This window comes from Apteryx mantelli, chromosome 1 (genome assembly GCF_036417845.1).
Source record: "Apteryx mantelli isolate bAptMan1 chromosome 1, bAptMan1.hap1, whole genome shotgun sequence".
NCBI lineage: Eukaryota > Metazoa > Chordata > Aves > Apterygiformes > Apterygidae > Apteryx > Apteryx mantelli.
The window spans coordinates 36,148,870-36,161,601 of NC_089978.1; the positions used below are offsets into that span (position 1 = coordinate 36,148,870).

General features: G+C 40.8%; 1 protein-coding gene across 2 annotated transcripts; it reads right to left on the minus strand.

Annotated features, from left to right (window-relative positions):
- Positions 1–54: 54 nt before the first annotated feature.
- Positions 55–12,402, minus strand: RGCC (regulator of cell cycle). 2 transcript variants are annotated; one of them, XM_067289678.1, is made up of 5 exons: positions 12,315–12,402; positions 11,974–12,150; positions 3,947–4,054; positions 2,374–2,436; positions 55–497 (listed from the first exon to the last, which is right to left on the minus strand). In XM_067289678.1, exons 1-5 carry the CDS (start codon positions 12,349–12,351, stop codon positions 490–492), a joined length of 393 nt encoding a protein of 130 aa, XP_067145779.1. In that variant the 5' UTR covers positions 12,352–12,402; the 3' UTR covers positions 55–489. The 2 variants fall into 2 exon arrangements, with proteins under 2 accessions (XP_067145779.1, XP_067145780.1); XM_067289679.1 differs by lacking the exons at positions 55–497; positions 2,374–2,436 and adding an exon at positions 2,443–2,616.
- Between the last annotated feature and the right edge of the window lie 330 nt (positions 12,403–12,732).

A 12,732-nucleotide genomic window follows, 5' to 3' on the forward strand; every position in this document is an offset into this window, starting at 1 on the left:
ATGAAGCCAGCATAGTATATTTTGCCTATCAGGAAATACACCCTTATCAAATACTTTAAAACCTGATGTTTTTATTAAGAGCTTAATTTGTAATCACTTTTCAGTTCTGTTGATATGAAGTTCAGACATCTGGATTCCAGTTCAGGCTTTATTTGTATACAAAAATATATTATAATGGAAAAGGCATTAAAAGTTCTCAACTATATAAAATTACAAATATTTTTTCATAAAAGCAACTTTTAATTAAAATTTAAGCTATATTTCAAAGCAAAAATATAGCAGTAACACTTAAGTTATCTGATTCCACCTGCTGCAGAGTAACAAAACCCATGCTACCTGTTAAATACTTGCAGGAGATGACAAAGGTTATGTTCAGAAGGTAAATAGCTTGGGTAGCAAAGTTAGACAATGTCAGCAGTTCTCAGTGATTGATGTCACTTATCCTTGGGAGGACATATTCATAGGCAGGCACAATGCCAAAATTCTGTTTCACATACCTGTAAATACAAAACAAGATCAGTTCTATATTTAATAGGATTGCATGCTGTTGACATACCAGATATCATATTATGCTTAGCTTTCTAGACTGTCTGACATATGGCAAAACTATGCATTTTTTAAACATGAGAGCTAAGAGGTTATATTGTGTAAAGATTTAAGGCAATTTCTGTTCTAACAAGTACACTAGGCAAAAGGCATCAGTGCAAAGCTTTTGCATAACCTCAAGTATATAAATGGAACTCCTCAATAATGTGATAAAAATATCAGATGGAAGTTTGACTTCTCCCAGAACTCCAATGCATGATAGAGTTAGCATGTCACCATAGAGCAAGCGACACTAAACAAAACTGTTGAAATAACCAGAGCATTTCCTTAGTTGGGAGAAAACCCTACAGCAGGTAGCAATCCCTGGCCTCACCTTCAATGTGCCTTGCAGGGGGGCAATGAAACTAATATGTAATAGGCAGGCTATTTAAAGTCACCTGCAACATAGCTGTACAAGATATACCAACACAAATATTTGAGATTTTGGGGAGGTTTTGTCCTTCTACATAGGCAAACCTTCAAATTCAGAGTTTTCAGAAGAGCAATCAGTCAATTAAATTTCAGTGGTAAAGACAATTAGTTCAAGCATGCATCCATAACAGAAGTCAGGAAACTAGAAATGTATTTTAAATAAGGGAAGTGAAACTAGGATTAAGATATGAGTAAGACGACAGGGAAGTAGGAAGATCACAAGCACAACTGCCCTGAATTTAATTCAGGGCAGATGGCCAAGGCTTCAAGAATTACAGGAAAGGAAGAATACCTAATGGTATAAGACACTGAATTCATACTTTTGTCCATGCTGCCATTTAGGTCTAATCCTGTAATTTGTTTTGTCTGGAACCAGACTGCAGAGCCACACAAAAAACAGGATCATGCCCCAAACAAACAGCATAGGAAGAAGCAGGAAAAAATAGGTAGAGTACACAGTGGGGAGAGGAGTTTAAGTTCCTAATGAAAAACCCAACAGGGTAATTGGAAATCGTAACTCCCAGATAGTGACAGAAAATAAGTGGTTTAAATTCATTTCTGATAGAAATTAAAAATCAAAATCCTGCTTAATCTAGTCTAAGATAGATACAGATATCTTCTCCTTAACCATCTCATAAAGCAAGTTATAGTATTAATAAAACTTCAGATTGATCTCTCACTATGGTTACTGCTCCAGTTATTTAGCTTTATAACTAAGAAGCATGAATCCACTTCTTAGCAGCTTTGAGTAGTCCAGAAAATGATGCATTTACTCAGTCTATGCACTGACAAGGAGAGGTGGATTGCAGCTGCCTCAGAGATGGCAACAGAAGTTCATGGGAGTATGGCATTTTGTCACACATGCCAAACTGCATGCATCGTGCAGGGACACAGAAACAGCAGGAGCAGCTTCATTGCTACCACTAACCCTGAGCCTGCTTAAAACAACCCAGTAGAGACAGTGTTCATTATATTTTTGAAACACTTGTGTAACAATTTCAGATTAGTCCATGTAACTCATTCAGATTAACAGTCAGTCCCTACAAAAAGGGAAAAGATGATCCTGGGAAAAGAATTTGATAAGTGAGAACATCTATATAGCACAGAATTACACTGAGCAGGAAAAGGCTGTCTGAAGAAAAAGCCTTGAGCTTTCAGGCAGAGACCTTAGTTTAGTCTGTTTTACCTTCCTACCTACATATGGGAATCTTCCTTAATCTTCCTGCCTACAAGCAAATTAAATGTAGCCACATTATATAAAAAATTGTTAATCTGCTTTTTATTTCTGATACATTGACTTTCACCACTCTTTGAAGGGATCAAACAAGACGCAGTCTACTAATACAATCTACTTACTTGCTAGTGTCCTGTCAAGATCAGCAATAAAGTCTTCCAGTTCTTTTGTATCTCCAAGCTTTGCTGCAAAGAAGAAAGGTCACCACAGCTTAAACATGACATTTCTCTGGCCAAGAGAACCGTCTGGACCTGTACAATTCCCCAAATAATTTTCAGCGGTATCAAACGTGCTCTGGGTTATTTTCAGAAGAGTCTTCCTGACCTCTTTCCTTCAACAAGGTTGCAAAGATGTCCAAATGCATTCTTAGAAGACAGGAGAGACCAGTTTAAAACTTTTTACAGTTCTTTTACAGTTATCCAATTGATAAAAGCAAAGCAAGCCACTTAGCTTCCTTAAAGCAGAGGTTGAGGTGGGAAAAGAAAAAAACAGGTCAACTAGCCATGTCCTTGCTACTGTGGGATTCTTCCTTATTGTTTACATATATATAAACCTATCTATATCCATCTCAGATATTGCATTCACAGCCCTAAACATATCCCACCCAGTTAGCTCCCAGGTCTGCCCAAATCTAAACCTCTTATATCATGCGAATCAGTGGTTTGCTTTGACATCATGTCCTTGATCATGGTCCATACACTACGTTTGGATCTAAACATCCATCCAAATTTTCACTCCTAACAGAGGAAGCCATTTCATTCAATCCAGTTTTACTTCAAGTGGCTTCCTTATCTCATTTCTGTGATATATTCCAAACTGGTTCAAAGTCCATTTCTATAATTCATCAGGAACAGTATCTTGACCTTTAGTACAACTCCTTGCCAAGGATTTCCTGCCAGTTTAATTTTTTTTTTCCTACTTATTAACTATGGCTCATTATTTCTCCCTAGTATCATGCTCATCAGTAAAAATGCATTTTACCGGTTACTTGTGACTGGTCAATGCAGACAAGGCCAATGAAAGCACGAAAAGTTCTTGAGCACTTACATGAGGAGACTTACAATGAAAGCACCATGTAGTACATAAGCATGTCTGTTCCATTTATTGATATGTCTGCTCCAGAGTTAATCTAAGCTACCCGAGTGAAACAAACTCCTGTAGAGTTGGACCAGCTGCAAGACAGAATCCTTTCTGAAATAGCATAGCTACAAAGAAGGAAGTAATTACTACATATATGGTTATCAGCAGTGCAAGGTCTACATGCATCTGAGTACTTGTGTTAACCTGAATGGCAGCATATGGCTTCTCAGAAGTCACCCACTGCACCTCTGCATTCAAGTTAAGAACTTCTGTATATCAATGGGACACAGGCTACTTCATCACTTAAGTTAACTCTGAAGTATTCCATAAGCAGCATCACAATTTTAGGTCAGCCAAAAACAGTAATTTCCTTTAGCTTGGTGGTTCAAAGTAAAGAGTTGCCAGGCCACTTGTGAAGTGTGGGTGCAATGTGCTATTGTGTTGATCATAAACAGTAACAGCACTTGCACCTGTAGCATGCTTAACAGTAATGCTTAGTTCTGCTGTCACCATAAAAAAAAAAAAGAGCCAAGTCATGTGTGTGAATCCTTGCTCACCAGGAGACAATACAGTTGAGAATTAAAAAGAAATGCAAACAAATAAAATTAAGTTTACCTTTACATGGAGTTACTGATGGAGATGGTAGACTTGGAGTAGATGTGGTTGGAGAATTCAGCTTTTCATCACTGAAGCTGAAACTATTTCTGTAGAGTGAATCTGCACCTGCAGGAAAAAATTACATTACAAATTAGACTACCTATAATTAATACCTACTGCAAGTCTGCAATAGCCTTAAAGAGAAATGGGAGGTTTCTTGTACAGACAAAGTCTGTACAACTCAAATTCAGACTTCACAGCCAGAGGGACAAATCAAATCATCTATTGTTTGAAGGAAAAGCACCTATGTTAAAAAGCAAGCCATCCTAGGACCGATACTTACCTCCTGGTAAGGAAAGTGTCAGCTTTCCCCACAGTCAGCATCAATTGGGAAAAGTTACAGAAAGAGAAGTTATCCTACATCCACTAAATTTGGCCTGCCTGATGTACAATATTCTGGGAAATTTTGGTAACCTGAACGTTTTCCAAAAGCTATTACAAAAACTAAATAACGAGCTCTAGTACAGGGACAGTTCCCCAGAAACATTGTTATCATATAGACTGTAATTGCATAGTTTGCCACTGCAATGGCAGTAACAGAGCAAAAAGGAGTGTCTAGTTAAGACCAGAAATCCCTACCTGCCCAATATCATTCATTAACAACATCTTTCTCTGATGCTGCACATAATCTGTCCAGTTATGTCTGAATGTGGTTGTGATACTGCATTCTGCTAAATTCAGGGCTGAAAGGTCTGACTTGCTGTAGAATCAATACAATAGCTGTGACACCCAACTTATACCACCTTTAACTGATGAATAGAGAATATTCAGCATTGTCCTCACCCCTGAAAAGTAGCTCCTGAAAAGCATAAAAATCAAAAGAGGAGAAAAGAAAAACCTAACTGCTTTGCATTAATATTTCTTACCAGCACCGTACAATGCAATATGAACTCCAGCACATGCATGGACTCAAAGTAACAGATATAACATTTCTTCCCGAAATCAGCTTATGGGCCAACTTTAAACCAAAACCACTTTTTTTAAAAGCCAAGATGCATACCCCAGTGAACAAGAAACTACTGAAAACATACTGTTTTTAAAACAATACTTCTGATTTCCATTGCACAAAAATATGAACTTCCACAAAATACAAAATATGGCTCTAGGGCAGAAAGCTCTGGGAGAAGGACACTTCAGTCCTTGCTCTCTACCAGCTGCAACAGACAAGATTTGCTCATTCACCTTCAAAAAAGGGCCCTGGAAGATTTCCATTGCCACACAAATCCAACATCCCCTGCTAGAGGCTGATGCCAAGGATCTCATCACTACCACCCATCCTCATCCAACCCTTTCTCTTCCACTGCAATGTGAGTTTATTATTTATTACTTATTTTGTGGCTCTGAAGTTTGTATAAACACAGGTAGCACAATCAAACTATGACTTAGTTGTTTAAAAAACCCCCGCCTCTTTAAAAGAAATCCTTTAAAAAAATCTGAGTTAGGTTACTAAGTTGATCTGCATGAGTTAGGCTAAGGCAACAGCTGCAAAATTAGAGGTTTACAACAAATATGGATGTATTTTACTTTGGCAAAGTAATTTGTAGTTAGCACTGACCTTTGCTGTTCCAGTATATAGTTAAACCACAAAGCAAAAAAACACTGCAATACCATGTAAATATAGAATGTTTCCATGAAATAAACAATTGAAAGGTTCTGGACGGTAATTAACTGAAGGAAGAAAGCCTCTAACTTTCCCTTTTAAAACACGCAATGGAAAAGTTCAGCCATCTGACTTTAATATTATGTTCTTTCTAATATCATCATTGATCAGGATATAGTTTTAAGCAGCACTCATGGCTAACTTTGCTCCTATTAGAGTCAGTGCAATTTTTACTGCAATTTTCAGTGAGGAAAGTTCTAGAGAAATTGCATCCCTCAAGCTTTTCAGAGGGGAGCCTTAAAATTCCATTAAAATGTCTCTGCAGATCATGAATTCATCACAAACAGTTCAACACTTAATGAACAGACTGCACAACTCATTCCCATAGCCTATTTGATTAAAAAAGAAATCAGGAATTTCTAATGCCATCAGTAAACAGAAGCATTTATGGTATAAAGAGCTCATTTCACAATGCATGTGTTGCAGCCCTCAAGGATAGTGTTTATTTTGATCATAATCATGCTTACTTTGCTGCATTGTTTATAATCTTCTGCTTAGTTATCAACCATCGATTCCAATACTGACACCAAAATCACACCTTTTCCCTATCTAAGCTTCTGGGCTTAATGTTTTAAAAGATTTCAAATCACATAATTACTAGTTACAAGGAAGTGATCTAGGAAGCCTGAAATTCAGACATACAAGCATACTTTCTCATTATAGGCAAAACTTAGTATACTGCTCCCCCATCACGCTACTTGCAAGGCAGTGTTTCTAATACCAATCTTCCCCTTTAATAATGCTTCCTTTTATAGAGGAAAGCATAAGGGAGACAAACAGGTATTATGGAGGTGCAAGAACAGGAAATCTTACAAAAGGCAAGCATCTCTTTTCCTTAAATTGAAATACCTGGAAAGCAACCTATGTACCCAAAACTTCTGGGTTTTCATCCCCTTGAATGTATCAAACATTTCATAAAACGTGTTATTCCTTAGATTTCATAAAACATTATTTCTCCATACAAGGCTTGTTTCATTTTTTCATTATACTATATTGCTTTCTTGTTGTTAGAGACAGGTCATCAGAAATCTGAGGCAGCAATCCACTTAAAATGCTCTTCATCATATAAAATTAGGATTTATTGTTAAGATCAAAGGTCCATCTACTCAGCGCTCTGTCTCTGATAGCAACTCATAGCAGATGCCCATAGAAGGGTTTAAGAGTGGTGCAGGAACATACTGATAGTTGCCAGATATACTCTACCAGTTCTAGCAATGCACAGATCAACATACTTAAGGCAGCAGTACTCTTAGCATTTAGTCCTTGATGAATTTTTTCCATGACTACCTAGTTGCTTTGACAATGTAAACTTAACATCCACAATACCTTAAGGCAATACTTTTTACAGTTGAACTATACAACATGTGAAGAAATATCTCCTTGTATTTGTTTGAAATCTGCTAGTTTAATTTGATGTTCTCATACTGTGAGAGAGAGCAAATAGTCCTTCCTACTTCATTTTCCTAAGACCACTTTGGATGTTTTGGAAGACTAGATTGTCCCCACTGAAGTAATCTCTTTTCTAGGCTGACAGTCCTAGCCTGTTTAGTCATCTGGAAACCATTTTACATCTTCAATCATTTGTATTGTCTTCTGCATCTTTTCCACTTATGTACTGCAAGACTGCAAATGTATACTGGCTTTTCAGAATGACTGCAGCAGTACTAGTGGCCAATGTGTCATCTTTAGATAGTAGAGGCATTAGCACAGCCACACGCATACTTCCATGGCATGTAACTACAATTGCTTGTATTACACCAGGCATTGGGTGTTAACAGGAAGCAATTCAGCTCCTTAGTAAATCTGCACCTGCTCAGTTTTGAAATTAAAGCATTAAAAGAGTTCTACAGGCACTGAGGGCCTTTTGATGTGTTTGAAAGTCAGGAGGCATTGTCTCAAAGCATTTACACACTCCTAAAAGTTACTATGAAGATACACTGCAGGCTACATCAGTGCAAGAACTGAACTGATGTACTTATTTTCCAATGCTTTTGATACAGAGAGACTAGAAGCTGAACCTGTTTCAAGAAAATGCACCAGTAGCTAAAAGTGTAAAACACCACTGAGCACAACAGATTATGGTTTAGCTTTTAGGTGTTATTATAGCTTTGGCACAAGAAATGCTAAAGCATTTCCCTTCTCAACCTTTCATTTAGTCTAACTTTCTATTCATTATTCCAAGTCTAAACTTGGAAGACTTTTGTGCTGTTGCTATATACTATACTGGCAAAGGGCAATGACTGGGCATGCAATTTATATAAGCAAGCCTGCATTTTTCTTTGCAAGCTTATTCCAAAGCACAAGAAGCAAATAGCATCTGTAAAAGTTCATGTTTTTCAATATAGCTGCATCTGCACTAAAGGCTTTTGACAATACAACACTATTACAAATCACACTATCACATCCAACATATGCCATAGCTAGCAAGAACTTATAAAAGTATCTCTTAACTTAGATGTTTCAGCATAAATAATGATCTGAAGTATGAAGCTGTTATACTTTGATTCTGTTGAATACATCAAGTTGAAGTGTAATTAGCATTAATTTGGATAGTTCAGCAACTCAAGAGCATCTATTATTGGAGTGAATTACCTATTGCATCACGATTTCCAGCACTGACCCAATCAGCTGTTGTGTTTAATACAACACTTGTGGGCCAAGTACTAAGATCGTCTATCTGCACATGCTAGCATTTTTATTATCGTAAGGGCTATGGTCCAGTGTCGTATGTACAATACTTAACCACAGCCAAGGAAGACTTTGGCCAAAGATCATTTAGTCTAATCAGACAAGGTGCAGGAGAACCAAGTATTATTGTGCTCATTTTCCAAAGAAGTATCTTTGAATTATATTTTTTTTCCCCCTAAGAGGCTGAAATGAATAATAAGAACTTCAATTAGTACTTTTGGTGCTAGCTCCCTCAAGAGGAGCTTTTAAGGTAAAAGCAATATCTACAGGATTAACTGTATTGATAAAGATATTTTGTAAATACTTCTGTTTTCTAAATTAAATGGCCTCATCCTCATTGCACAAGCCTCAGGAGGAGAAAGGCTTTCTTTACCCTACTACAAAACAGCATTGTTCAGATACAGCCAATGCTAGTAGTTTTTGGAGAAAGTTAAATTTAAAACTTGTTAATGTGCCCTGAAACAAATGACTGCAACAGTTTAAGATGCTACTGCCCAATCTTACAATCCCACACTAGACTCAAAGATATCACTGCAGGAGTGGCAGAACAATAGATATTCCTAACTGGTGTGGAGTGGCTGAAGGTCAGGCAGATTAGATTACTCAGCCAACAAGAAAAGATAGTACTAAAATATAGTGGTCTGAACAGTTCTGTAAATACATAACAAAGCACAGCTGGAATCACCTGTACCACTAGATAGCAGGATTTTGTAAAGATGGAAAGAGTCTTTGTGAATGAGAGTAAAATTCCAGCTGTTCGCAGATAATATTGTTGGAATTTCTTCTGCTGTTAGAGATTTGTGTTTAACAACTTGCTCTCTCAGCCTACTTTCTCTTTGATCCTGTGGTGATGTTTAACCTAAGTGTTTCCATGGGAACAGAGGGGTCAGGAATTCAGCAGTCCACCTTCAAAGGACAGAGACCAAGGAAAGGTAGACCAAGGGAAAGAAAAACTTCAGCTTGAACAGAAAGAGCCTAGACAAGTAGAAAACTCCTTGTGTCTATTCTTAGACTAGACATAGCGAGTCCGTAGCTAGGTTACATCAGACATTTCAGCTTGTTTTATAAAAGGGCCTCTTCATAAAAGTCTGCAACTCCTCTCCAATCCTACTATAATTCCAAATTAAGAAGCTTTCTGCACTGAATGATGTCTTTGGGAGAAGGGTTCTGCTGGGTCTTTGAGAAAAGTGTAAAGTTTCTAGTGAAAATATTCAGGGAAGTAGACATTTGCTCATTTAAAATAAAACTGACAGTGCTAGAAGTTCATTCTGACTTCAGATTTTTTCAAATTAAACTGGAGTTTAAACTAGCCTAAGTGAATTTACTTCATAAGAAAATCAGGTTAGCTAATTTTCTATTTTCTTTCCCTCAATCATATCCTCATATGCTTGGCACAGTTGAATTCCAGTAGACCACTTCTGGACACTGGCATAAACTGGACTAGGAGATGCACTAGAAGACAGTGATTTCTTCATCAGAACCACCCTTCACATTGATGCATCATTAAACGAGGAACCCCAACATAGGTTGGAACCTGGAAGCTTGGCAAGTTCCTAAAACATGGTCTTTGAAGACTTTACTCAAAGCCTTTAAATCCTGTCTACCTCTATTAATGTATTCAGTCTAAATCAGTTCAGATGTGACAGATTTTTGTTTTCCAGGTCTTCCTGAAGATCTCATCTGCCATTTTGCATGAGCATGCTGTTCCTTACTAAGCCTTCTGCTCTGTAAGAGAACACCTTCATTTTCCTCAAAAGACCCTTCCTATCAGTTCTAATTTAGCAATTTTAAGCACTGTTAAAGATTAAGTTTTCTGAACCACAGCACATATGCTAAGTGACTGCAGGCAGGCTTCAACCACACAAGAGGAATGAATTCTTGATGCTGTTTTGTTTTCTCATGTTTTGCCAACAGTAGAGTATTTCACTAGACAGAGGATCTTGAAACTATCTATTTTTGGTAAGAGTATGCTAGAGGTTAATATATTAGAATATTGGAGACTACACAAAAAATTGTAACACTAGGGCTCTGCTATTGTAGTTAATGATAGACTTGAATTTAAGGGCTGCTCATATAATTCATCAGCTTGAGTCAGTAAAGGCAGGCCTCATCATACATACCCCCAGCCACCCAAAAGGCTAGTGTGTAATCTAAATCAGGTGTTTGTTTCTAGACTTCCCTCCACAGGGAGAGAGACTTGCAAAGAGTGATTCATCCACTCTAAGAAACAGATGTATCAGCCTCAGGAGGCATCTATATACATCCGCAGACTACAGAAAAAAGCCAAAGTTGTAGTCAGGCTAGATGTCAGAGTCTGGGGCAGTTAACATTAAGTGAGATGAATCCTACCCTTGATGATGATGATGTTATAAAGTGCTCTGATACTAGGGAGAAGCAATAGGGATAGCTTCACCACTAGGAAGACTAAGTTACTAATGTTTTAATGTTAGGTCCACAAAACTGCATAATAAGTCACTGAATTGATAAACAAAGAGGCACAGCAGAAATTAAAGGAGCAATTTTATGATAAATAACAAACTCAGAAAGCTTAAGTTTTGTAAAGCTACCTATATAGAAAGCTTTTAGTTTAGGAACTAAGATATATTTGCATTTATTTGATTTTTAGAATTTCTGGCAAAGTAGCCATTGATCCTATTGCTTCCAAGGAGGTCAGCAGTTTTCTCAGTCTCACTCTTTGCAATAGGAAAGATGTATTCTCTCACTGACTAGCAAGAATAAGAGAGGCAAAACTTAAAAAGAAAAGAAAAAAGTACCTGATCAAAAATTCAGTTCATTTTACATCTCCTGTTCAAAGCTGCCTTGATATCAGTTACCTACTTTTCTTGCTCCAAGTTCCCCATGCACTGTTTATATACACATAGTATATGCTGATGTAAATTATTTTTACAATGACAACCTGCAAGCAGTGAAGACACCTCCACCAATTAAAATGAACAGCTGATTTAATTTCAGTCAGTTCTTCAAAGTACTTCAGCTCACTCATTCAACTGATATTTAGGCTAGTAAAATAATAAAGTATCCCTGAGGGTCTCCCTTCTAAGAGAGATCTTTTCCTAAAAAGGCAGGATACTTCAATATCTTCCCAGCCAGCTGGTACTTTGACCTTCTTTGTACCAAGTTTTTCAGCCTTACCTACTGTAAGGAAACCAGAGATAAAGAACGGGTCTGATGTGCAGCAAAACTCTCCTTTTCCTCACTGTCTCTCTTCAACCCTGAGAATCCAGACAGGAAACAAAATCCCCAACGGACTTTTGTCCTTGACCTCTTCAATAGGGTCCAACAGAGACAGGGTGCAACCGATGCCTCAGACCTCCACAGGGACAAACCCAGCAGGGTCGGACTTCGCATTCTCGATACTTTTAACCCCAAAAGTAAACTGTGTTTCTAAAGCGCGTTTTGTTTCGTTTTTCCCCCATGCACCCCTGCTCTCTCTCTCTCAGGGAGGGGGGTACCTAGTTCAACACACACTTTTGATTTTCCCCGGTCTGTCAGAGGGCAGGGACCCGGGGGGGCCGGTGCCTGCTTGCTCCGCGCCGGGCGGGCGGCAGGTGCGCCGCGGCCACATCGCGGGCAGGGCGAGGGCAAGCGGCACGCTCACACACATTCACACACTCACTCTCGGAGTCGCTGAGGCCGCTGCCGTCGCTGACGCTGGCGCTGCTCCGCCGCTTCATGCGCTCCAGGTGCTCGCCGTAGTGGAAGCGGCGCCGGGCGGGCGGGCACGAGAAGTCCTCCAGGACGGCGTCGAACTCCCCCAGCGCCTCCGCCAGCTCCCCGCCGTCCTCCAGCAGCGCTGCCGGGCACCGCGGAGCCCGCTCAGCGCCGCCCGCCCCGGCCCGGCAGGGCGCCCCGGCCCCACGGCAGCCCCCCGCCGCCGCCGCCTCCGCCCCGGCCCCCGCGCCCGCCTCAGCCCGCCGCGCCGCGGCGCCCCCCAGCGGCCGGGCGGCGCGCACCCACCTTCCCCCGCCGCCCGCGACGCCTGAGGCGACTTCATGGCGGCGGGCCGCGGCGCCAGGCGCAGGGCTGCCCCGCCGCCGCCCGTGCCTCCCGCCGCCAGCATCAGCCGCCCGGCCCCGCCGCCGCCTCTTATAGCCCGCCCGGGCTGGGGGCTGAGGCGGGCGGGGAGGAGGCGGAGGCGGCAGCCGCGGCCCGCCCTGCCCGGCGCGGCCCCGGCCCCGGCCCCGGCCCCGGCGCAGGTGCGCGCCGCCACAGCGCGGCCCCGGCCGCCCCGAAGGCCGGGAGCCCGCGGCCGCGGTGGGGGGGGGGGGCCGGGAGAGGCCGCGGGGAGCCCGGAGAAGGGCCTGCCCTGTCCCCCGCCCCGCGGGGAGCTGTGGGGAGTGGGCCGCCGCCACGGGGGTCGCCGGACCCCTGCTGC